At 42.1% G+C, this 26301-nt stretch overlaps 2 protein-coding genes across 7 annotated transcripts in view; both read left to right on the forward strand.

The window, feature by feature from the left end:
* The first annotated feature begins 1125 nt into the window (after positions 1-1125).
* LOC101922986 (sulfotransferase 6B1-like) lies at positions 1126-9676 on the forward strand. 2 transcript variants are annotated; one of them, XM_055811081.1, is made up of 9 exons: positions 1126-1219; positions 1633-1878; positions 3353-3492; positions 4140-4229; positions 4865-4991; positions 5790-5884; positions 6402-6558; positions 7530-7635; positions 9369-9676. In XM_055811081.1, the coding sequence occupies exons 2-9, from the start codon at positions 1677-1679 to the stop codon at positions 9379-9381; spliced, it is 930 nt and encodes a 309-aa protein (XP_055667056.1). In that variant the 5' UTR covers positions 1126-1219; positions 1633-1676; the 3' UTR covers positions 9382-9676. The 2 variants fall into 2 exon arrangements, with proteins under 2 accessions (XP_055667056.1, XP_005230944.1); XM_005230887.3 differs by having other exon boundaries at positions 1127-1219; positions 7530-9676.
* Positions 9677-13661: 3985 nt separating this feature from the next.
* Positions 13662-26301, forward strand: part of LOC101910735 (sulfotransferase 6B1-like) — a 30109-nt gene continuing 17469 nt past the window's right edge. For 2 of the 5 annotated variants that reach the window (XR_008748160.1, XR_008748161.1), the window contains exons 1-6: positions 13663-13991; positions 16300-16445; positions 16909-16998; positions 17681-17807; positions 18233-18327; positions 18746-18902. Coding sequence is in view for 3 of the 5 variants with exons in the window: in XM_055810922.1 (XP_055666897.1) it covers positions 13790-13991; positions 16300-16445; positions 16909-16998; positions 17681-17807; positions 18233-18327; positions 18746-18902; positions 20063-20193 (948 nt within the window). In the remaining 2 variants the exon portion in view is untranslated. Of the gene's footprint in view, positions 13992-16299; positions 16446-16908; positions 16999-17680; positions 17808-18232; positions 18328-18745; positions 18903-19928; positions 20406-26301 lie in introns of those variants that run through there. The other 3 variants (XM_055810923.1, XM_055810924.1, XM_055810922.1) reach the window with 3 other exon arrangements.

Below are 26301 nucleotides of genomic sequence, written 5' to 3' on the forward strand. Positions count from 1 at the left end.
GTGAGTGAAACGTGGGAGTGAAATGAGCTCTCTTTTCTATCATGCAAATCCTATTCCAACACTATGCTATTGCATGAGATACATTAATAATTCACATACCAATTCCCCTCTTTTTCCTTCCTTAGGGAATGAGGGTGAGGGACAAACATATCAAAATAATTTTGGCAACCTGCCTCAGACGCAGCAGCAAGCTTGAAGCCCCAGGCACAGGGGTGAGCCAGGGAGGGTTAGTTACTTGTAAAGCATTTTAAAAGCCTCCAGCCATGGGCTCTGAGGGAGAGGAAGGATCCAGGCTGAAAAACACTTCACTATGGAGACACCAGACCAGCTCTCTGCTCTGCCGAATTTCTGAATTGATGCCCAGCCAGTGCATTAGGTCCTGTGCAGCCACCTCTGCTGTGCGGTGCGTAGGAGAAAGCTGTGCAGGTCTGTGGCTACTGCCCACCCCTTAACTGCTGCAGTGCCCAGGGGTGAGGTGGCATCCTTGCAAGCTCCCCAGCTGGTCTGCCTCAGCCCACCCTCTGTCTCCAGGATCAGCTCTCCCAGAACACGGCTGCATTATACCAGTAACAGTCTTGCAAGTCCACAGCTCATCTCAGTCCTCACCCCTCCCCACTTAGAAGAGAGAAGAAAAACTGTTTTTAGGGCTGTCAGTCTGGAATCTCTCACAAGAAAAACTCTCTGTGCCACGCCCACCCCAAATCTTGAGACCATGCCTTTTTTTACTGAATCATTTTAATCACAACTGAGAAAAATACTACGTAAGAAAAACTCTCTACACCACTCCCACCCCAAATTTTGTGTATTGCCTCAACACTGGGTTTTTTTTTTTTGCCAGCAGGTAAAAATACCAATTAAACACTTTTTCTTAGCTTCAGTCCATGACAGTTCAATGCACCTGCTGTGCATTATAAATGCTCATCATTGTAGCTGAGGTTATATTATGACCAATGCAGTAATGACTGATCAGTTGTTAAACAACAATTGAGCTCATTAAGGAAAGAACACATATAGATGAGTCATCTTTGTGTAACTACTAGAAAACTGTAACTCTGTACTGCGGTCCAAACAATGGTCAAAGAGTGTGTGTGTTCATGTGCCCTCCTGGGCACCAGCTGGAGGGAGCAGTCAGCCATCCTCGTGGCATGGTTCACAGCTCAGTTGCTAGTGCACCGAGTATTTTCTCTCCCAATTGCAACGTGGTTTTGATCCCATTTGGGTGAGTATGATGAGTAATATAACAAAAAAACAAAAGGTCCCAGCAGAGCGAGTACTGGGAAGAGCACAATTGCTATGAGAAATGTGATCATGCTGCTTTAACACCAGCCTGCAATTCATGTAGTTGTATTTTGATATAATTTTTTACAAACTCTGTGCTGTAATCACAGATTTTTTGGCATGGTATTTTGAAGTTAGTTAAGCCCTTTAACCTAGAATGCAATTGTGTTTTCTTGTTTGCTTATATTCAACTTCTGCTGATTTCAAAAGGGTGAAATCACTTAAGGTCTTTGACTGGAGGTGTGTATTTCTGTATGGTTTCAGAAAGAGTAGTAAATTATTGCTCAGAGGGTCAAAAACCCCCAAAACAACCTAAACCCTTTTAAAAGGTAACCTGTGGTTCTTTCTGCATAGGATTTCACAGTGTGACGGAGCCTGTGTGTAAGAGAGAGAGAAGAATGGAGAAGTCCAGGAAAAATTTTACTGATTTAGTTGATAAGGCAGTAGCTGCTGCTAACACCCTGCGTCGTGACGAACTGCTTTTTTCTTACAAGGGGATACTCTACCCGGTTACTTTATGTAGTCCTGAAGTATTCAGAGCCATGGAGTCCCTTGAAGCCAGAAGTGATGATGTCATTTTGGCAGGATACCCTAAATCTGGTGAATATAATTTACTTTCTTCATAAATCAAGTAATGTAATGGCAAATAACAAGGTTTGTACTAAATATATATATATAATATATATTATTATATTTAATGCTATATATTTAACTAAATAATAGTATTTAGACTTTTCACAAAATTTTGTAGAATTAATTTTGTTCTGAGAAAGCACAACAAAGTTAATGATGAAGATTTTATATAAGGAATTATTCAAGTGGCTGAGAAAAAGACATCTGATTTTCTTTTCTATAGTATGTAAAGGTTTCTGTTATTTTTACTTTTTACAGTTATGAAATTAAATGTACAAATTAGAGATAATTAAAGTACAGTTCTCATACCAGAGATAACTAGACCTCCTGATAGTGCAGGATCTGCTTTCACATTTATATTTGTAAAGTTAATAGCTTTATATTTTCTACACAGAATGGAGCTTTTAGGACCTTCACATGCCACACTGCATATTCTCTTTCTTTTTTTCACATAGATGTCAAGAATATCTGAAATCCATAAGTATCAAAAATTATTTTTGTAACACTTGAAGTGAACACACAGATTTTTGACTATTGGGAAATCAAGGGATTTTTGCTAGGGTTGTGGTCTTTACTACATCTTCACTCCTGCCTGAAAGCACCCTATTTTGTCCCATATTGGAGCTACACATTTGGATTGGATGTGTCTCATATCGATTTTAATGTAGCTTTTTCTCTTCTCTAGTGATTGGATTCACACTGTTTTACAGTAAATAGTCACAGTTGACAGGACTGTAAAGTTTTTGCTTTTTTGTCGTGTTTTATTTTTGAAGAAATGCTATGCACCATAATGCAGTTATTAATACTGTAGTGACAAAGATGTGGGAATCTCTTGTCCAGAAATCAAGAAATGGTAAACTAAGGATGCAAGTTCTCTATAGGCTCTTATTTATGTTCTGAAAAAAAAAAAAAAAAAGTGTTATGGAAATGTTACTTTAGAGAAATTTTGCTGATTGGTAAAGAAAACGAGCACATGCAGCACAAATTTCAGATCTAGTCCTGTTCCCCCCTGTGCTGAAGTTCTGCAACCCATCTTTCCTTCCAAGAGAATCCTGTGCAGCATGTCAGAAACCATATATAATAAGTTTTGAGGTATAGGTTTATCACATTAATCCCACTTATATTTGTCACAACAAAAAATGATTATATTAATGCACGTTTTCCTATTTGAATTTTTGTGGTTCTTCTCCTTTAATGGTTAGTTTACAATATACAATTTAATTTCTGATGTACTGAGCCATTTGAGTTGGAGAGATGTATCCTTAAAAAGGCAAAAGCTAGGACCCTGAGAGGTGATTGCCCAGATAGTCAGCTGTGATTGTATCACATAAAAGGAATCCAGGTAACTCACCTACCTCTTGACTTTCCTGGCAAATCCATTTCTGTTTATTCTAAAGGGTTTAAAAAAAAAATATCTTTTTTTTTTTCTTTTTCCTTTCAGGCACAAACTGGGTAGGTCAAATCTTAGGTGATCTGGTAGCCATATTTGAAAAGAAAACACAGAATGAAGAAAGCAGGGTGAATGATGAAGAACTAGAAGAATTCCCCTACCTTGAAATTGGAGATACTGGGAAATATGAGGTGGGCACAGAATACATATGAAAGCGGTCAAAATTTTGTGCTTCAAATACTGAATATATGGTGTGTGAAATATTCGACTGTTTGATAAGAACTCTCACACTTCTCTGTATGTGGCATCTGGTCAGGATGCTAACGGGTAAATGGACACTTCAGAGGCCTTGAGAGGAGCACATACTCATTAGATGCAGAAGAACTGCAGAAATTCAGTGTAGCATGTTTTCTATTTAAGAAGAGTTTCATGAAATGCCACATACTGAAATACTGGCTTCTGCTGCTTTTACTAGCTCTTCCTCCTCACCCCTTCTCTCTCCTTTTGAGATCCTTCAGCTTTCACATACCCCCATTTAGACTCTGCATCTTACCTTCAGATATGATTGCTTGTCTAACAGAACAAGTTAAATTCATTATCACTGAAGTGATTTAGCAATGGCTAATTTCTTTCCAATTGCTCATTCTCAGGGGCCTTTGAAGATTAGAGCTCCTCAGAGCAGTCCACTAAGATCCCAGGATAACACTTACAAAAAATTAGTACTTCTATCAGCCAATAACTATTGATAAGTTTAGCAAGACAATATTTTATCACAGGCTGATTAAAAGAATAGTTGTATTAACTGAATTGTCTACTTTCTTCCTTCCAATTCTTAAAGCGAATGAACAAACGAGCTTCTCGAAGAATTATGGTTACTCATCTTCTTCCTGAAAATCTTCCCAGCTCTGTCTTCAAAAATAAAGCCAAGGTGAGTGCTGATATTAATGTCTTGAAGAACACACTGACAGATTTTTTTAAGCCAATTTACTTTAAAGCCAAGTACTTTTCTGCCAGTTTTCAGAACCACTCTTATACTTAATGTGCGCAGGGTGGCCATTTCTACATGCTTGTTTAAGTATTACCATACAACTCACTTAATCTTAGTTTGTCCTTATTGGCACTTTTGTATCAGTCTCCACAAGTGAGATGGGTGTGTGTGTGTGCAATAAATCCTCCAGTAGTAAAATGTATTTTGACACAATTTCCTATGGGATGTATTTTATGGTGTTGTCACAACCACTTTAGCATGTCAAGTTTTGGAGAGAATTTGTATTTTTGTGATTTTTCCCCACTACCTAAAAAACTAATGATGCTGGTATTGAGCAAAATATACTTAGATTCTGCATAATTTGTTTAAAATGCAAAAGATATTTTAATGATTATATGCAATCATCTACACAAGGTACGGAAGCAAAGTGAAATACTTCACCCTCTGAATTTACAGTGAATTTGCTATTTCTGCAAGTACCATACAAGATAGTAGAAGTTCCCCAAACTGAAATTATAAAGTAGACTATTGTTTTCTTCATACTATAGTCTGTTATGTCTTTTATCTTTTTCTAGATATTGTTGCTGACGCGCAATCCAAAAGATTTAGCGACATCTTTTTACCATTTTGCCAATGGCATACCTACTCTTCCCTCCTATGACACCTGGGATGATTTCTTCGTAGATTTCATGACAAAGAAATGTACAGTATATTATTCTGTGTGAATTATTCAAGGCTTTGACTTTGTCTAAAATAATTGCACTTTGTAAATCAGCTTCACTAATATTTTTTGGTTTACAGAACAAAAATGGAGATTAAAGGTTGAAAGTTAGAATTTTCAACTAAAGTTTACTGTACTTGTCTTACTGCCCGAGGATAAGACCTTATCAAAACTGCACTCCCACAAACTACTTTAACTGACACAAACTGCTATTTTCTCTGGAAGAAGCAGTTCCTCCTTATCTTTATCTTGGATCCCCTTCAGCCCGCCTCTCCAATGTCCATTATCTTGTGCCCACGCAGACGTCTAAACACATACACATAAAATTTGATGAGAGAAATGATTTGCACTAACTCTAGTGCATTAAAAAAGAAAGAAAATAATCTCACTAGCTTAAAGGTTCATAAATTCCTCAGTCTGGCATATCACATGGCCAGCAGAAGGGAGGGTTAAGCAAGGTTTTGAACTGGATTAAGGGAGTCAGAGATGGTTTGAGTATTAATAGCTCTTTGGTGGACTCACATCTGTCTTGAAATACTAACAAGTTTTACTGTGCCAACTTACAAATTGTTTCATATGCCTGAGACATGTGCAGGTGACAAAACAGCCTGGAGCAAACCCCGATAATTTGCACAAAAGGGTGTAAACTCTGGCATAGACATGATTAATATTGTCCATGGCTGAGGGATCAGTTTAAGGACTAAAACCTGGTTGATTTCATAAGGAGCTTATCTAATCTTCATTTATGCTTCATCTTATTTTTTTTTAATTTTATTTAGTGCCCTGGGGGTGCTACTTTGAATACCTTTCTAAATGGAACAAATATGCGACTTGTGAAAATGTTATGACAATAACTTACGAAGAGCTAAAAGAGGTGAGTTTACCAATAGTTACCAATATTTTATACATCAAAGACCATTTGTTCCTAATCATTTAACCATTATTTTCATGTAGTGTATTCAAATTGTGTGATACTGTATGAGAGAGAATTTTAATATAAGGGAAGGAAAGGTGAAATTCAAACTTAAAAGCCTTTTGAAAAATTTGTTTGTGAAAATGATTCTTGTTTTCTCTTTAGTTGTGATATAAGCCCAAGTCACTGTAAATCAAAATCCTCAATAATTTTTTTTGAGCTTTTATATATTCAACAGTGTAGATTTTCCTCAACTGTCAATGACATGCAATCTTTTGTGATCTATAGGAAGACAGCTCATATATCCTCTGAAATAATTACAGAAAAGAGAAACACTATGTACCACCTCCACTCCTGCATTCACTGCATGAATACTGCATATACGTAGCCAGCAGGGAGATGTAGGGACGTGCAAACACCTCAGAAAACAGTGTAATCTGTTCAAGTGCCATGTGGTATGTTACATTCCTCTTTTCAGAATCCCGTCCTGGGTGTGAAAAACATAGCTGCTTTCTTTGGGATTCCCCTGACTGAGAAAGAGCTTCAGACTGTGGTAGAGAGAAGCAGCTTCCAGTCAATGAAGAAGAACTCACAGAAGACCCATGGGACATTTGGCAATCTTTTCTTTCGCAAAGGTAGGAAGCTCCAAGAGGTCCAAAGGTAGAAATGTCACACAACCAAGAACCTGGGCCACCAAACCTTTGCTTCTGTTTTGCACACATACTAGCATTATAGATTGATGTCAAGCAGGTTATCACTGTTATGCTTGAGAAGACTAGTCAAGGAGCAGTGGTGAGAAGAGGAAGAGACCCAGCAAGGCTCTGGCAGAAGGTTGCAGCTAGCACAGGAGAAGCAACCACACAGAGAAAATTTTAGAGGCCCACACATGACTGGCAGGAGGGAGGAACTGTCACGTGCCTGAACTCCTGTCTCTGCACCAAGATCACTGATGCTCCAGCCATTAGAGGCTTGCTGGAGCAGGCAAAATTGGGTCAAACGCAATCTGAGTGGCATGATAACACTTTTTTAGGAGAGTGTAGGATCTCCAGAAAGGGCCACTGCCAATCCTCTGTTCACACTCACAGGTTAGAAGTAAGTCTAGCATACAAAAATCAGGTACATAAAGAAGGAGAAACTACTATTGTTTGTGTAGTATAGGGGACACAGACATGAGGGGGGCGATCTGGCTGTCAGAATCTATTTCTGAATTTTACTTTAAAGAAGTCACTGGATAAAAACTCAAGCTGCCAAGGAAACAGAAACCCAAGTCTGCTTCCTGCCAGATGATTCTTGATCAAGTCCTCATGATCTTCCACCTTGTTAGTCATAACTCACTGGAGTAGAAAGCTGCAGGGAATCAGGACTTTAGGCTGCTTTTTTTGGACAGAGTTCCCTAAAAGGAGTATATTCTTCTGCATTATAGCAGTTTCACAGATTTGTAGCTCCACTGACTTCACGTAATTATATTGCTGCAAAAATGAGTGAAGTTTTATCTTGAAAAATGGAACAACTCCATTTAGTGTACAATGGAACAAGAGTGACAGATCTATAGAACAAAACATAATAAAATGTATTGGTTTTCAAGACTTTATTTGTTTCTTCAAAGGTGGTGTCGGTGACTGGAGGAATCTTTTCAGTGAAGATCAGAACGAGAAAATGGACAGAGCCTTTGAAGAACGTTTAGGAGGAACTAAACTGGGAACAAAGTTAAAGTATGACGTGTACTGTAAAGCCTGAGGAGTTCTTGAATTTGGTTAGAGCTAGAGCTTTCCAATGCACTCTCAGATTTTGTGAATGCTATATGCCAGAAAATTAGTTCAAATAATCCAAGCACCTTAGAATTACTGTAATAATCCCATTGTAGCAGCCTTTACAGTGACAGTGATGAATAGTGGGCTTTTGTTTTAAAGGCGAGATCTTTGGCTTGCTTTGGCTACACTCATTTGCTGAAGAAGATGGCAACTAACCATATTCAGATAAACTTAACAGTCCTGTTTCTGGAGCTATCACCTAGAAGGAAATGCCCCTTTTCTATTTCTAGACAAATGTAGTCTTTCTAGACTATTTAAATTTATTTAATATGTAGATTTTTTTTCCAAAAGTGTTTCAAAACAAGCAATATCTTCACAGAAAAGATCACTAGCAAAAATATGGCTCTGGCACAACCTTAACTGATGACAAAGGATATCTTCCCCATGACTTCAGCACAAACTGGGTCAAAATTAGAGGGAGGAGAATGAAGGGGAATGGGGATCAGCATTCTTAGGGATTTTAATCGCTGAATGTAAAATTTCAAGATGGATTCCAGATTATGAGCTGGTGTTAATAGGCAAGATCCTCTCAGAGGCACTGCTTTTATAGAATAATAGAACAGCCCAAATTGGAAGGGACCTCAAAAGATCATCTGGTCCAGCTTTTCCTGGGAAAGGGTGCCTAGATGAGATTATTGCATCTTGAAAACTGTCAGTGATGAGGACTCTTACTACATCCCTTGGGAGGTTGTTCTAGTGAATGGTTGTTCTCTCTGTGAAGAATTTATTTCTTATATTAAGATGAAACCTCTCCTGCTGTGCCTTGCACCCATTGCCTGTTGTCATCTGCATGTGGCTCCTTGTGAATAGAAATCCTCCATCCTCTTTGTAGCTGCCCTTTAAATGCTGGAATACTGTGACGAGGTCCTCCCTGAGCCTTCTCATTTTTGTGGCCCTCCTTTGGACCCCCTCCATTCTGTCTGTGTCTTTCTTGAATTGTGGTCACCAGAACTGGATTCAGTACTCCAGGTGCAGCCTGAGAAGTGCTGAGTTATAGAATCATAGAATCATTTAGGTTGGAAAAGACCATTAAGATCATTGAGTTCAATGGTTAACCTAGCACTGCCAAGTCCACCACTAAACCATGTCCCTAAGTGCCATGTCTACACATCTTTTAAATATCTGCACAGATGGTGACTTAACCACTTCCCTGGGCAGCCTGTTCCAGTGCTTGACAGCCCTTGTGGTGAAGAAATTTTTCCTAATATCCAGTTTAAACCTCAGCTGGTGCAACTTGAGACCATTTCCTCTTGTTCTATTGCTTGTTATTTGGGACTGACACCCACCTCACTGCAACCTCTTTTCAGGTAGTCGTAGTGATCTGTAAGATGTCATGGTTTAACCCTAGCCGGCAACTAGGCACCAGCCAGCCACTTGCTCACTCTTTCCAGGTGGGACGAGGGAGAGAATTGGAAGAGTAAAAGTGAGAAAACTTGTGGGTTGAGATGAAGACAGTTTAATGGGTAAAGCAAAAGCCACATACACAATCAAAGCAAACCAAGGAATTAATTCACCCCTTCCCACCGGCAGGCAGGTGTTCAGCCACCTCCAGGAGATCAAGGCTCCTTCATGCATAAAAATTACTTAGGAAGGAAAATGTCATCACTCCAAACTTCCCCCCTTCCTTCCCCCAGCTTTACATGCTGAGCATGACATCATATGGCACGGACTATGCCTTGGGTCAGTTGGGGTCAGCTGTCCTGGCTGTGTCCCCCCAACTTCTTGTGCACCCCCAGCCTACTTGATGGTGGGGTGGGCTGAGGAGCAGAAAGGTCCTTGACTCTGTGTCAAGGCAGAAGATGCAATAGCTGATAACATCAGAGAGGTTCTGAAATTATGTGACAGAAGAGGCACAATCTAGATCAACAAATGTATGGCTTCATATGTGGAGATTGCAACTTGCAAATTTGGTTATAGAAATAAAATAAAAATACTGAAAGTAGATCTGTGTTCCTAGAAATTCATACAACAGTGACAAAAGGCATTCAGAGGCAGGGTCAGAATATCTGCCTGTTTACATGGCAGTTGTGAACTTGGTGGCTATAGTGTGCTCATGGTCAAACTGTACGTGCCAGCTGACAGTAAAATTGGGAGGACAATTAAAGCAATATCCTTTAGTGGTGAGTCCTAATCATGTTCAACACTGTTCTTAACACAGTGGGCAGACAGTAAAGTATCATATATGACTGACTTTTCAGTCTGGGGATCAGAACAGAGGGCTGAAAGTACTGGGGTAAAATGGGGAAACAATTCAAAACACCACAACAAATCAAGAAGAAGTTGGCAAACATGAAGTTCAGTAGAGGTAAGTTTAAAATGCTACGTTTAGAAAAGCGAAACCAGAGGCACAAGTAATTAATGGGGGCAAACCAGTCAAGCAGCACTTGGCATGAGAAGACCTGAGGAATCACACTCAGCAAGGGCTAACATCGTGAAAGTGCTGTGTACGAAAAAAGGTCAAATCTTGTTCTGGCCTACAGTGACAGGAGGATCATACCTAAGACACAGGCAATAATTATTACAGCCTATGGTTGCAGGTCAGACTAAACTGGAGAATGCTGTTTAGGGAGGCGGCAGAGAAATTTAAGGAAGTATCTGGCAGGAGGAAGATAAGCATACTTGATGTACTCTAACAATACAGGGGAGGACTAGAAAGTCACATTAAGTCCCTTCTAGATCTGTACTTGTAGGCATCTTGGAATATGGCATTCGATGTTCTTAATGATCCCCTGTCTGGGTTAATTCTTGTTAAATTGTCACCAAACACTCCAGTTTATGAAACGGGCAAGAGTGTACCAAGTCTGACTTCCTTAAGTCATATTTTTTCCCAGATTAGATCCATACCAGATTTTAGAGTTACATTCCGTACTTTCACTGGCTGAATCCTATTGAAATTTCAACTTTTCAGACACTGGTACTGCCTAAGAGCCCTTGCTTGCGGTGAGGCTTTCCAGGCACACTGGGCATTGAGAAGTAAATGTGAGTAGCACATTTACTTTAGCTAAGAAAGGGAAATAATTGATCTTCAAAGGCTGTTAACCTTGCAGCATATTCAGATGAGAAATTATTTAGGTAGTTGTTATTGAGTCTGGGAGCGATCTTTGGAAAGACTGGGTGCTACACTGCTCACAGGGGAAACACAAGCTCTATCAGTAGTTCCTCAGATATCAATTATACTACATTACCACTACTCTATAAAACTAATTAGATTAAAACTAGTTGGAGAACACCTAAACTAAAATAAACAGTAGACACACCCTTGCTGATCTGATGGAAAACAAGACCATGACCTGTTTCTGAAGTTTATCCTCTCCTGTGTCATCCCAGAGCTAGGGGTTCAGTCCCTTTCTGCCCTTACAATCTCACCCCGACAGACACAGCTGTTCAGAGCAGTAACATCTCATGTGCTTTTGCTCCATTAGAGATACTCTGTGGATGCTTGCATTCAGTAGGGTAAGGAGGTGGGAAAGTGGAGGATGGAAAAGGCAACCTGCCATATCAGAAAATGAATGTGGGAGACTTGAAGGATGAGTAACTTTTGAGGGGGTGAAAAGTAATCAGAGGTGAAAAATCAATTCAGAAAAACTTGAGAATCTGTTTACAAGGTAAGACATAGTTGACTGACATAATAGCAGTGGTTTTCAAACTTTACCACTGCTAGATGCTTGCCAATTGTAAAAAAAACACAAAAACAAAAACAAAAACAAAAACAAAAACAAAAACAAAAACAAAAACAAAAACAAAAGAAAAGAGAGTATCTTTCTTTCTGGTTTAGTCTTTTTTCTTTTCCTTTTAACCTATGCTTCCTGAAATTATATACTTCCACTGAAGAGGAAAGAGGATTTTTACATTGTATTTCTGTCTATTTGCTTTAAAGAGGATGAAGAAACCAGAAGAATTATACCAGCCCATCACACACCTCATGTCTTCTCCCCAATCAATTTTCCAAAAGAAGGATAAGGTGAATCTTTTTGTGTTGTACTGCAAATGTGCCTGCTAACAGCATTTCCATCCAAGGCAGATTTTCAGGTAGATGAATTGAACAACTCAGAGTTTTCCCTGGAGACCATGTGAGATGTACTACAGTCGTACAGCCTTCCTCCAGGGTTGCCTGCTTGCCCCAAGATACTCAGTTGATGGGCAGACAGCTCTGAGACTGGGACTCCCGGCACCCTCAGGACACCTGGCTCCCCTGAGCCTCTCCAGAGAAGACAGGGCTGCTCTGAGCCCTCCCCTGTGCTCCCCTGTGCTTGGGCTCAGGGTCCAAGGGCTAAAGGACCCTGAGGCACCAGTGTCTGCCGTGGCTCAGGTGACAGGCTGTTAAAGATTTCACATTGAGGTGATCTGGCTCCCTCAGGATTCAGGCAGCTGGCTCTGGAGGCAGGAAGAAAGATGCTATTTTCTTGACGCTCTTACTCCTTACTATTGGTGAATGAGAGGAAATTTTCCTCTGCAACTCAGAGTAAACACATGTGCAGAAAATTGAAAACAATAACAAAACTGGTAGAAGGCATAATATATGAAGAGTGTCCCCAGTTTTTATGAGTAAAGTAGCACTACTAGAGAAAATATTTCCAATAAAATGGTCTATTTTGATGGTTCTGCATTTTGGGAGACCAGAAAAATAATTTGAAATGAATCTTTTTATGTAACTGTAAGCAATCTTCCTTCCAGGTCTTAAAATTGTGCTTATCTTCTGAAAAGGCATCAGCCAGAATGCCAGTAACTCCCACACCAAGAACAATTTTACCCAAAGATTAGGTTGTGGACGTGTGTAGAGAGAAATAAAACTGAAGTCATACAGGTAGAATTTGACCCAAGCTAATGCCATACCTGAGTATTAGATCTTCACATGAAAGGAACCCTCCTGTAGGATTTGGTGAAGTAAAAGTCTCAAATGTGGGTATTTAATCATGAGAAGTATGGCTTAGGTGTTACTTGTCCTTAGCTCTGGAGAAACCCGAAGTGATGATGTTACAGTAAATGCCTGCAGGGTAGAGCCACCATCTGGAAAGCAGTTGCAGGCTTGGATGTGTATCCATTAGTGGAGTGTCCTGGTTTTGGCTGGGGTAGAGTTAATTTTCTTCCTAGTAGCTGGTGCAGTGCTGTGTTTTGGGTTGAGTATGAGAATAATGTTGATAACACACTGATGTTGTAATTATTGCTAAGTAGTGCTTACTCTAAATCAAGGACTTTTCAAGTTACCCATGCTCTGCCAGTGAGCAGGTGCATGAGGAGCTGGGAGGGAGCAGAGCCAGCACAGCCACAGGGGTATTCCACAGCATAGAACAACATGCGGAGATTACAAACTGGGGGAAGCTGGCTGAGGAGGGGCAGGATCTCTGCCGAAGGACTGGCTGGGCATTGGGCATTGGGCGGTGAGCAATTGTATTGTGCAGCGCTTGGGGTTTGGTTTGGTTTGGTTTTTTTTTCTTCTCTCTCCCTCTCCTCTTCATTACAATTACTATTGTTGTTGGTTTAATTGCTGTTATTATTATTACTTTATTTTAACTACTAAACTGTTCTTATCTCAACCCACAGGTTTTACTTTTTTCCAGTTCTTCTCCCCATCCTACTGGGTGGTGGGTGGGGAGTGCGGGGGAGTGAGGAGAGAGCTGCTTGGTGTTACTTAGTTGCTGGCTGGGGTTAAACCATGACATGGAGTCAATGGCAATCAAGGTTGAGATCCCCTACCCATGTGCCTGCTACATGCTGCTTCTCCAGTCAGCAAATTGCACTGCATTTTCAGTTAAAAATATTTCATGGAATATTCTTTATAGGTCTTTCTTTGGTTAATATTTAGAATGCTATTAGTTGTTGCCCCAATAGATTGCTGTTCCAAGTATCAGCGGCAGCACAGACTCTATGTCACTATTGTCAGCATCCGGTCCTGTAATTTCAAAAGGAGTCAGCAGAGTACAGAGTTAATCAGTGACTCGTACCTTCGTTCCTGAGTCAACACCCAATCTGCTAATATGTTGTATAAAGTTTTTCTGCACTGTGGGAAGACAGCTTGTATCTGTTTGTTTGAAAAGAGTTCCACAGCGATACAAACATGAGCAGAAATCGGGAAAGAGTCATTGAAATCTTGGATAAATCTTTTTCACAGAGTGACAAGGTTTCCCCAGAAGACACGCTCTTTTCTTATAGAGGTGTTTTATACCCAGCTATACTTACCAGCCCAGAAACTTTGGAAGCTCTGAAATCCTTTGAAACCAGGAGTGATGATGTGATTCTAGCAGGCTATCCTAAAACAGGTGAGTGTTGTTTTCTTGATACGTAGCACACAATGCTGCATTCTGGAAGTTTGTGCATCATTTAACACAGCAATAATACCTGAGAAAAGCTTATGGTTACATCAGACTGCATAGGATCATTTGGTTAAGTTGTAAGGCATCTCTGAACGTCAAATAATACAACCTCCTGCTCAAAGACCTAACCTTCAAAGTTAGGTTTGGTTACTCAAGGCTTTGTTCAGAAGAGTTTTAAAACTTTGTGGGTGGACATTCACCACTCAATGGAAATCTATTGTAGTGTTTTCCCACTGTAGTGTCTTTTTGGGGCTTGTTTCTTGGGAGTTTTGTTTGTTTGTTTGTTTGTGTGTGTACTTCTGTGCAGTCAGACATCCCCTTGTGATTTGCAGTATGGCCCTTTTGTAATTTTCTGGCCAATTTTCGGAAGAGTTGGCTCTGACTTCATTATAACCTCCAGTACTAGAAGACTGCAGTAAGATTCCCCCATGCATTATTATATTTTTTTTTTCTCCATCCTCACCAAACCAAGCCTTTCTATGCATTTCATTTCCTCCAGCTCCCAGTGATTTAATTGAAGCCCAGCAAGACTCACTTCAGATTCTCAAAATCACTTGTGCTTCAGTGCAGGAACTGCAGACAGTATTCAAATGGTGAACTCACCAGTGCTGGGTAAAGCAGGATAATCACACCCCTTGATATTCTCCCCAGTCTTGCTAATACAGGAAAGTATGTTCTTACCCTACTTACTGCAAGGGCAATACAGGGAGTATATCCTGCTAATGAGGGCAGACAAACTGCAGTTTCCACAGATTTACTGCATTGCAGGATGCAGGTGATGCCCCTGTATCTAAATGGAAAGAAAGACATAAATGCCATCAGGACTCTTGGATTATTTCCTCTCTTTCACTATGGGCATTTTAGATTCCTTCATTTTTTCCCTATTCACTTTAGAGAAATATCTTAATATCTTAAATATCTTAAATTTTCAGAAAACGAGGAATTGTTGGTCCTTAATACATCCCCTTTGTGTGCAGCACAGGCAGAAATGATTTAAAGGTGTGAGGGTCCACCTGCACATTCCAGAAGGTATTAGTTGAAAACTGAGACTGAGACTTTCTGAGCACAGGCCCTCACATGCCAGTTTTTCTAGGCTGCAGAGACCAAGACAGCTAAGCCTGGTGCAAAGATGGTGACAGGATCCTGACGGTCTGGTGGTTTGGTTGATGACCCGTTCTGATGCCAGTTATGGAAGCCTAGCTGGGGGCTGGGAATGAGGCCAAACTGTGTTGATCATGAAGAGACTAAACCCAAGCTGGCTGGGAGGAGGGAACAGTGTGTTCCCAAAGATAGCACTGTGGAAGGAGAGCAGAAACAGCCAAGGGACAACTCAGTTGGCCTTGTGCGGGGGGCTCCACTGCTCTTGGGTAATTTCCACAGGGAGTAGTCTGAGGTGACCAAAAGGCGCCAGAGCTGGAAAGAGCAGTAGTGGTCTGCTTCTGTTTCCACTGAGGGGTGGGATGTACTTCTGAAGTGAGCAGGGTAGCACTCCACAACATCTGGCTGACAGCTTTGTCCCTGTTGGCGTTTGGCATCCTCTTCTTGATTATTGTCCAGTGTTGTGGTTTAACCCCAGCCAGCAAATAGGTACTCCCCCCTGGTGCAATGGGGGAGAGAAACAGGAGGGTAAAAGTGAGAAAACTTGTCAGTTGAGATAAAGGCAGTTTAACAGGTAAAACAAAAGCTGCATGCACAAGCAAAGCAAACCAAGGAATTCATTCACTACTTCCCATGGGCAGGCAGGTGTTTAGCCATCTCCAAGAAAACAGGGCTCCATCACGCATAATCGTTACTAGGGAAGACAAATGCCATCAGTCCAAACATCCTCTGCTTCCTTCTTCCTCCAATTTTTTTGCTGAGCATGACATCATATGGCATGAAATATCCCATGGGTCAGTTGGGGTCAGCTGTCCCAGCTGTGTCACCTGCCAATTTCTTGTGCACCCCCAGACCACTCGCTGGTGGGGTGGGGTGAGAAATGGGAAAGGCCTTGGCTCTGTGTGAGCACTGCTCAGCAATAGTTAAAACATCCCTGTATTAGTGACACTGTTTTCAGCACAAATCTAAAACATAGTCCCATACCAGCTACTATGGGGAAATCTAACTCTATTGCAGCCAAAACCAGCACACCCACTTGTTGAGAGGGTAAAGTAGAATATGGGTTCACATTTATTTGGCAGGATATCCTGTCAGCCAGGCTGACATGGAAAAATGCAGTTCTATGGATGTGTTACTGGTGTCTTTATCCTTTCAGGAACCAACTGGCTTGATGCAATGGTGAGCGAGTTGGAGTCAACTGATGCCAAATATACAGAAGAAGAAATGAAAGAGCGAATAAATGCTGAAAAGAAGCTAGAGATATTTCCACGTCTAGAATCTGGAGATCCTGGAATATATGAGGTTGGCAGGGACTTAAAATATCGGCATTGCTCTTCTTATGGGTAGCAATAGCTGAAAGGCAATGGCTGATCTCAGAGGTAATGGAGAGCCTAGAGCCTTAACAATAGCTATGGTCTACACAAGTACCATGTGCTATTGCCCTTGGTGTGTCAACACAAGGGCCTCAGTGCACAGACAGTGCTGAGAAGCCACAGGGGGCTTCACAGCCCTTGACCCAGTGGCTTTGATCAGTAAGACCTTTCTCTTGGTGTCCTTTCCTTAGACCTGTCTCATGTGAAATAGTGCTTTGTGGCAGAGGCTGGCAGAAGCCTACACCACCAGGGTATCCCCGTGGGTTTTCTAAGGGATAAAATCTTTCTTCTATGGTCTTATGTTTTCTTATTACCCAAAATTCCTGAAAAGGCACATGTCACTGAATAAGCTACATTCTGCCTTGTTACATTTCTTCCTATTTGCTTTAAAGAGGATGAAGAAACTGCCTTCCAGAAGAGTTATACTCACCCATCTGCCACCTCATCTCCTGCCCCCATCCATTCTCCAAAGCAAGGCTAAGGTGAGTATTCTTTTTGCATCACACTGCAAAAGATTTTCCATGGCAAATTAGCTTTCCTCTGTCTGTGTGATGTATTTTCTGCACTTTCACCTGGGTTGGTCAATGCACAGGCACATTTCCAAGGCTGAATAGGCAGAGTGCTCTATGCTGGGGTTGTGAACAGCACCAGCTTTGCTGACTCAAGAGGTTACTATCCGTGGGTTTGTTGCTGGGTGTCACTGTTCCTTCAAATGTCCTTCAGAAAGATGCTTCCACATTTGTGTCAAAAAATCAAGCAAGGAAAGCAGTTTGCTTTGGCTTTAACTTGCCTCCGAGGCCAGGGTATCTGTGGAAAATCCATCACAAGCTGGGGCTGAGATAGTCTTGAATGGAAATTGCTGCAAATAGAAGCAGGGTAAACCCACAGCCTGATTGTGGCTCTCCTGTTCAGTAGCCCATGAACTCATTTCTCTAGATTGGAACTAGCTCAGAAATATGTCCAAAGGCATCACTGAAAAGCATCTTGTTTTCAGTCTGAAGCTTGCATTAGTAGCCAGTGGCTTGCCAAAGCTCTGATTTCTTGGTCAAGAAAAGGAATTAGACCAGCACTCTATATGGTCTGTGATTCTATGTGATGTCTTCAGAAGATGGTGTTTTGACCAGTCACCAAATCAGAACCAAATTATGTGTTTTCTTCCTCCAGATCCTTGTGCTGGTTCGGAACCCCAAAGACACCGCTGTCTCCTATTACCACTTCTACAACAACATGCCAGTGCTGCCATCCTTTGCCTCCTGGGATGAGTACTTTGTAGCCTTCATGAATGGGAAATGTACTTTACCCTGCATCCTCTGTCATTCCTCCTTACGTGAGGGGCATACACAGGACCCTGTGCGTGGGAGTCCTACTCCAACATGTCTTACCAAGGCACTCCCAGGAGAGGCAGACAGGCACATGTTATGGCAGAAACAGGGAGTACCAAAGAATCAGTTTCTTTTCTCGCTAACTCAGAATGAAGAGAAAGCTTTAGCCTGACTTTTCCATTCCTGCAATAGAACTTGTGGTTCGGTGCTACCTAGTGGCCAGAACTGGGGGATCCTTCACTGCCCTCAGCTGAAAGAACAGACATGTTGAGCCAGTCACCACTCCACCATCCTGGTGCCAAGCTTAGAGAGCTGTCTGGGCTGACTCCTCTGATTTCATAAGGGCCTGTTTTGGGGAATACTCTGCACAACTATATCTCTTCTTTGTCTGCAGTGGCCTGGGGTTCCTACTTTGACCACTTAGTGGAATGGAACAAGTACATTGATCATGAGAGGATCATGATGATAAGCTATGAGGAACTCAAAGAGGTGTGGCATCTCACCCAGCTCTTCCTTGATGAGCACACTGTGCACCCATCCTGATACGTATGGCTGTGGGGAAGAAGAAACTCTTGGATCAAGCTTGTCTGCCTCTTTAGAAGGCTGTGCCTTTCTAAGCTACTCTTTTATGTTTGGGTGAAGCTTGTGGGGTTTAGGAGGAGGATAGCCTTGCCTATTTGTAGAAGTACTCATACCTGGCACAGGCACAGTTGCTTTCGGGAGAGAAGAAAAGGCCTTGGAGCTGAGGATACCATGTAGGTTCCCTCTGTTAGAGCTCTTAGAGTTCCTTGCTGACACTATGGGAAACAGCCTCTTCTGCTGCACTTCCCATCAGATGCTTGCTCCATACCACAGCCATGGTGTCAAGCCTTTTGGTCTCACCTCTGTGCTATGTTCCTCTGGCCAGGACCAGGTACTGGGAATGAAAAGGATTGCTGCCTTCTTTGGATTCTCCCTGTGTGAGGAAGATTTCCCCAGAATTGCGAAGAAGACCGGTTTCCAGGCTATGAAAGAGAAATCCAAGGAAACCCATGGAAAGTTTGGGGACATCCTCTTCCGGAAGGGTAAGTCTCTGAAAATGGAGAATCTATCTTCTAAAGTAGAACCCCAGAAGGAGTTCTGAGTAGGTTTCCCCACTTAGCCATGAGCTCACTGGGCTTTCTTGGAAAGACAAGTGTGGGTGAGATCTCTTCTGTGGCATACTGTACAGCCAGCTTCTGCCATTAACGAGATTTGGGAGAAACGTACCAGAGTGCCAGGCTTAAGGTCCTCAGCCATTGCTTCCATGTTGCTCTATTTCCCTGTGGCAGCCCTGGTTAGCTAGCCAAGTGAGGTGTGAAGGTGCAGGCCAACACTGGTGTAGGTTATGCCAGCAGTTATGAACTAAATCTGCTTGGGCTGCATGGTTACTTTTTACAGAGGGCTTGTGGTGTGGTGATTGCCCAGCAGTGTGGTGATGAGGCTGGTCATGCATCCAGGCTGCACATGTCACTTCATGAAAGTCACCTTTGGGAGAAGGTGTGCTAATGGGACAAGAGTCTCTTGAACCTCAAGGGTTCTCACTGCCCTGCTGACCTCGCAGGCACCTTCTTGTTACGTACCCAGTGAGAACTAAGGAATGGTTTCAATATAGTTCCTCTTAACGGGTGTGTCTGTGGTGGCCCCAGAGATGGTCCCTGACCTACCTGGGGCCAGGGTCAGAGCTCTGGCAGCCCAGCTGTACTTCATGGCATCATGAGTCTTTGGTTTCTGACTACCGTGGGCATGGGCTTGCTTTTATCCCTTTCTTTCACCACTCCTTGGAGGAAGAATGATTTAACTACTCCCCTTTTTACCATCTGTCCCACTGTCTCAGATAACTTCCTCCTTCAGGAGGAGGAATGCATGAATGAGCTTTCCCTTGTGACAAAACCAGGCTCCACTCTCTTCTGTGTAAAAGCTTCATGAAATCACCTTGGAAACCCCCTTGTGTGTGGGTGTGGGTGTGGGGCAGGGGGGCGGGGGGAAGGCATGCAGGCAGCCCACCAGCAATGCTCCTTGTGGCCTGGCTGCAGCCTGTACTTCTACTTTTGCTATCTTGCCTCTTCCAGGCAACCTCAGGGGCATAAATCCGATCCTTCCAGCCTCATGAGGGCAAAGATTCTGAGGTTCTACCCCATTGCTGCCTAGATATTATTCTGTCTGAGGACTGGCTGCCTTCAGCTTTTGATACTTCTTGTACCAGGAGTTGTTGGGAACTGGAGAGACCTCTTTTCTAAAGCTCAGAATGAAGAAATGGACCGAAAATTTGAAGCTTGCCTAGGAGGAACAAAGCTGGCGGAAAAGATGAAATATGATGTGTACTGCAAGGCCTGAGAATAAGCAGATGAGCAGCATGACAGCAAGTCATGTTCCAAAGGTTCTCCAAAGGTGGACAGTCCCCATGTTTTCTCCCCATGAGAAAAGAGAGAAATCCCTCAGAGATCTATCTGGCACCTACAAGCATTAAGATGGTAATTCTTAGGTGTTGTCTGGGTCTAGGGCATGTACTTTGCTTGGTGCAACCAAATAAAATGTGTGTGTCTTGAGTGAATGTCCGGCATCCTTGCTGGAGGAACATGGTGCACAGGCATCATAGTACCAGCCTCGTGGTGTCCCTGTGGCTGCTTCATGGCCTGAGATGGTGAGTGATGCCTCTGCAGCAGTCAATGGCGAGGCAGAGGGACCAACACAGCATCTCTCCTCCTGGCGCATAGTGACGTCTGAACCCCTAAATGTCTGTGTAGAGGGAGAACATGACAATCTAGATTTAGAACTGCTACAGTTACCATGGTGTTGACATTTATGCAGCAAGGTCAGAAAGGCCTTTGATGCTTTGGCAAACTACTCACTGTGGTGCAGAGTGGGACTCCTTGAGCTCTTACTGCCACAAACTCAGTAATGAGCATGAACAAGTAATGAACACCTATTTGTTTTCTGGAGTGGCTTGCTCCCATTGGCCTCTCTGGGGACAGTTAGGTAAGTGGCAAGTGGGAAGAACCATGGCTTTTGAAGGGAAGGATGGGGGCAAGAAGCCCCTTGATGACCCTGTTGCTAAACTATTAAAACTGCATTTTTTCGACAATAAATATATGTATGCTACGTAAGTATGCTTTACACACCCTCCTTGCTGGTGCAGATGTCCTTGCTACATCTGTGCAGAACATGATGCACAACCTTTTGTCACAACCACTCTTCTGGAAAAACAGAAAAGTTGAGGAAATATCAATTCCATCTGGCAAAGGGAATTCAGTTCCTTGGAAGAGGGATTCCTCCGCCATATTTCCAGACATGTATCTGCAGGACTCCCGCACCAAATTAAGATTAAAAATGGAGCAACCAGCAACCAAAAATGCAATTAACAAAACCAGGAAATTGTTAAGGCCCTGTCAAAGCCCTGACTGACCCTGCTCAGGCCCCTGGGGGTCGCCCCACCCTGCCCATGGCCCAGGACACCATGTCAGCTCCCAGGGCTGTCAGCCCCTGCCCCAGCAGTGCTGCAGCAGGGTGGGCTCCAGCTCCTCACAGTCCTGTCTAGCCACAGGCCCTGCAAGCTGGAGCCATCCAAGGGCCCATGTCCTGACCCATCCTCAGCCCACCAGTGTCCCCTGGGGCCGGGGCTGCCCTGGCTGGGGTGGTCAGGCCCTGCCGCTGGGCCCTGCCCTACATCTCCCTGAGGGTTGCAGGTTCAGCTCCGATGCTGAACCACTCACAGCCTGCTTCTCTGTCAGATTTTCTAAACTTCTGTTCCAGAGCTGCCCATGTGAAACTGCTTTGCACTGAGGTGTGTTTCTCTGAACATGGCAATTCTGGGTTTGTAGGTTTTCATTCCCAGAAAAGTAGGACTTTGTCTAACTCTGGGCTTCCATGGGTGAAAAGAGACAAGCAACCATGTCCCATAATTTTAGATTTAGCAACATTTTAATCTATTCCTAAATACATGCCCTTTACTACTTCATACTGGTGATAGCAAAAGCTATCTAGATAACAGAAAGCCATGTGCATCTCAGTGTCTGCAAGGAGATGAACAAGGGAACAAGGCTGACCAGAAATGGGGAAACAGTCACTGAAAAATTCAAAAGGCAAAAAGATGTTTTTTTCCTGCAAAGGCATTTTGTAGCTTAAAGGCTCTTAGCAGCCAAGGAAGTTTGGAAGCTCTGAAATCCTTCAAAACCAGGAGTGATGATGTGATTATCAACATCTTTCCTAAAATGGGTGAGTCTTGCTTGCCTGTTGAAGCTGCTGCAATCCAGAAGTGTGCGACTGCACATAACACAACAATAATGTCCACGACAGGTTAATGATGACTTCAGTCTGCTGTGGAGGCAGAGAAGCAGGGGTTGTTCCATCAGGAGGGCAGGAGGATTGGTGTTTCCACAGACTTCTTCCACTGCAGGATATAGGTCATTCCTGTGTACTGGGTGGAGGTACAGACACACTGGACACCCAGACTCTTGGGCCTTTTTCCTCTCCCTTCCCATGCCTTTCAATCCCAGAATTTGGGATTACTGAATACCTTAATGTTTCCTCCTAATCACTTAGAGAAATATCTTAGCAGTCCATTTAAAGAAAAACAAGTGGAGGTGATGTTTGATCTGCATTACAGCCACTTCATACTCAACTCAGAATTTTATTTCTCGGGGAGGAAATGTATAAAATTGTGTCTCATGTAAATATCAAAATTATTTTAGATATTTGACATTTGAGTCATAACATCTTGAAGTTCCAACCAATCTTAAAAGAACTTTGTTAGAAAATCCTTTATGTGACTCATTTGAAACGTGATGTGGCCAAGATTCAACCCGCTTAATTAGATGGTGTGGTGAATAATGAGTAAGCTGAGAGAAATGCAGCCTAACTTTCAGCTCAACAGAAGGAAAGGGCTTCTGGCTTCTAAAACAATATTTCTTACAGAAATCGCAGCAATACGGCTTGGAGAGATGAGCTCAGACTCTCCTGCTGGTTAAAAGGCTTAAAATGCATTTGGTCATTAGGAGGTAATGTAACAATTGCACAGAAACACCTCTGAAAAGCAGTAAAAACATTGGATGGAACCTAAATTCTTTTAGTTTTTGAAGACTTATTTTTGACTGGTTCCTCCAATTTTTTTTTGGAGGAATTGATGAATTGTATTTCCTTTTGACTAAGTTGTCATGCCTGACTGTTTTGCATTTGTTTCTACAGATACAGTCACCATTTTTTTCTGATTTCTGTTATCATATAGTTTCCCAACTGATGTTACCCAACCCTGCTTAAAGGATTTATTTCTCCAGACCTCCCAGTCTATATATGCTTATGGGTATACAGGCTGAAAACGGGGGCTATAAAGAAACACCCCCCTTCCTAAGACACGCAGCTCTTAATATTTTTTCTTCCTTGTTTTTTAAATATTATCTATAGTTCACCGTGCTACCTATTTCTAGTAAAATGTTTATTTTATATTCATTTCCAAACCCATTAAAGAAAACAAAAGAATTATTTTCCAGAAAAGCACTATCAACCTCATGGGGTTTTTCAAACCCCACTTGTGGTTTTTCAAAGCAAGGCTAAGGTGAAACTTCTTTTTTATTTAATCTAAAACTACTGTTATTAATAGCATTTTCATACTGATTTGTTCTCCATTTCCTGTGTAAAATGTCTTTTCTGAGATCGTATGTAGGCTTTAGAGGGGTAATTATACATTTCTGAATGTGAAGTGATGAAGTGATGTTTACAGAAACTGTGGATGCACGTTCTCTTGCAGCTGCAACTATAATGGGTCCATAGGTTATTGCTGCCTTCAGCTCATCCCTGCCAAATAAACTGTTCCCACAAATTTCCTTGGGGGGCTGCTCTCGGTCTTATTTCATCCCAAGTAATTCAGACTAGGAGCTCTTTAACTGTGAAAGGACCTTGAGCTGTACAAAGCTTAGAGGTGAGCCTAACTGGACTTTTCTTTACTGTGGACACACCATATTCACCCAGAGGGCTGTGAACTTCTAACATTAAGTTTAGCTAGATAAGAACAATCAAGGTTTAAAATACGGAAACTCAGTTTCTTCTGAGTGAGAACATGATAATATAACAGACCTTTTAAGCAAATCTGCTTTCTCCTCACAATTTTTTGGCTCAGTCCAGCAACTTTCATGGTGTTTTGGGTTGCAGCAGGCTCCACACAGGCTGAGTATTCCTGAGAAATTTGAGCTAGTGGCTGCCCCAAAGGCCAGGCTTACTTCCCTCCTCTGACTGTACTTGTCTTCTCCTTTTGCATGAGCTCTTGTGTTTGTCTGACACCCCCAGCTTTTTGAAGCGGCACAAAACACTCACTTTTGGTGGCAGCAAGCTGTCATATTGTCCCAGCTGTCTTGCACAACCTCACCCCTGGTGCCTCTGGGTCTCTAAGAAAGAATTTTTCTGTTGCTTCAGAAGCTTGGCTCTGTCATTTTCTGCTTTTTTCAGGCATCTCCTAATATCTGCCCTTGCTGCAGGCTTCCTGCCTGCTGGGTCATGCACCCACTTTCCAGATGGCTTTCCCAGCTCAGGGCTCTCCTTCACCCAGAGCAGAGCAGGCACAGCAAGGCAAATGGGCAACCTCCTGGCTGGCCACTGAAAGGGAACAGAGCAGACACAACACTGTGCATGCACAGCCAGCCAGCATCTCTCACCCTCACAACTGGAGAGGGACAGCAGTGCTGACTGGTTGTGGATGGGCTGGAAGTTACAGCCTTTTAGACTGGGGGGGAAACTGGATACGATTCCATAAAGGGAACTTTAGGCCTAAAATCCAGTGGGAATCATTTAAGGTTTATTGTATTCCCTCTGGTTGCTTTAGCACAAACCTAATTCATTATTTGAAAAATAATGAATTTACATATTTGCTATCAAGAAACAGCTTGCTAGCAAAGGTATACGTTCATTATTTTTTCAAATAGTACTGCATTTTAGTAAATGTTAAAAATACATTAATTTCTGAGTATTTAACAGTTTCTTTCCAGGCCATACAGTTGCAGACCTATTTTTTCAGATAAGATCCAGAACATCAAAGATGCATTACTTCTACTTTGTACTCCTGGGATGAATACTACACAGCTTTATGAATGGGAGAGGTACTTTCCACTGTCTAGCAAGGTTCTGATTAATAGTGTGTACAAGTGAAAATAGTTGTAGCTAAAGAGAGCGTAGCTTTTTGGCAATGAACATGAAATTAGAATTTGACTTTGTGTTTGGTCAAATTCTGAGCTTTTTCTGACACTATGTTATTTACGTTTTTCCATCAGAAAAGTAGTTAGGCAAAAAAATTAGCCCTAAGTTCTCCCAGGTTTTGAGGTAATTCTCATGTATTATTTTTAAGGTTCCAAAGAAACAGATGCGATGTGGTTCCGCAGTGAAGCTCTCATGGCTGAACTAGTGTCTAATGACAGGAGCTGTTTTTGTGAGAGACTTGGTGCATTAAGCTTCTTCTCTCCAGCTAATGCAGTACACGTGTGCTGCTGCAGCTGGAACCTGATGAAGGGAGTTGCAGGGTGAGGCCACTGTATCTGCTTCAGCAGTTCCTGTGCCCATCACTATCTCTCACCAACTTTCTGATGGCTGGTAACAAGCACATCTGGGCTGCCTGAGCAATGTTTGTTTATGAGAGAACTGTTCTGCCTGGACTCCAGGGGAAAAGGGGAGGCTGGACTGAAATATCAGGACAAGTTGGACATACTCCTCAGACTTCTTATTGGACAGTGTTTTCTACGTCTTATTTATTGTGGACATGTAATCATTTGCAACCTGTGCAAAGCACAATATCACAGCAATTGGACTGGTTTAATTGCTTAAAAACTTGCTTATATTAATAAAAACAAATCCCCAAACACTAGGTTAAAAACATGCTAGTAATGTATGATTCAGTAAAAGCATATTCTGGCATCAAAAGAAAAAATATTCACTAGCTAAGACTGGTTTGTTGTATGGGCAGTTTCATTCATTTTCCTTGCCCACAATACGAAGAAAATATTGATTACCTAATTTTCAGGCTTTGTTGTTGCTTTTTGTAATTATTCCAAAGAGAAGACATGTTGAGTTCTATATCCTGCATAAAATTGAGCGGTAAAATTGTTCAGTGGCATGTTTTGAGGGAAAAAAGGGTAACATGACAATGAGAAAGGTTACTACTGTGAAAAAACTCTTACTATGTTCAAAAGTACAGAGATCAAAGGTTCTGACAGAACAGGTACTTGTAGACATTAATGATGTTAATTACACCACAGAGATGCATGCCAAAACATTTCAAGAATTTCTTTAGAGGGTTCTTCCAGACTTGAAATTTAATAAAGCACCTCTGAGTATCCCCCTGCTGTACAGAAAGTCTTTCTTCCATCTTATTCCTCCAGTCAGTTTAAAGAAAAGTAAATTCAGTCAAGTAGTTGGCAACAATTCAGAGTTCAATCGGTTATTCATCCCAGCTAGTAATGCCTGGAC

This window comes from Falco peregrinus, chromosome 7 (assembly GCF_023634155.1).
Source record: "Falco peregrinus isolate bFalPer1 chromosome 7, bFalPer1.pri, whole genome shotgun sequence".
Taxonomy (NCBI): Eukaryota; Metazoa; Chordata; class Aves; order Falconiformes; family Falconidae; genus Falco; species Falco peregrinus.

Excerpts from the sequence above, each read along its gene's own strand:
- LOC101922986 (XM_005230887.3), top strand. The coding sequence starts at position 1,677 with ATGGAGAAGTCCAGGAAAAATTTTACTGATTTAGTTGATAAGGCAGTA. Across the intron at positions 1,879-3,352 it reads GGCAGGATACCCTAAATCTG|GCACAAACTGGGTAGGTCAA; the intron begins GTGAATATAATT and ends TTTTCCTTTCAG. Across the intron at positions 6,559-7,529 it reads CAATCTTTTCTTTCGCAAAG|GTGGTGTCGGTGACTGGAGG; the intron begins GTAGGAAGCTCC and ends GTTTCTTCAAAG.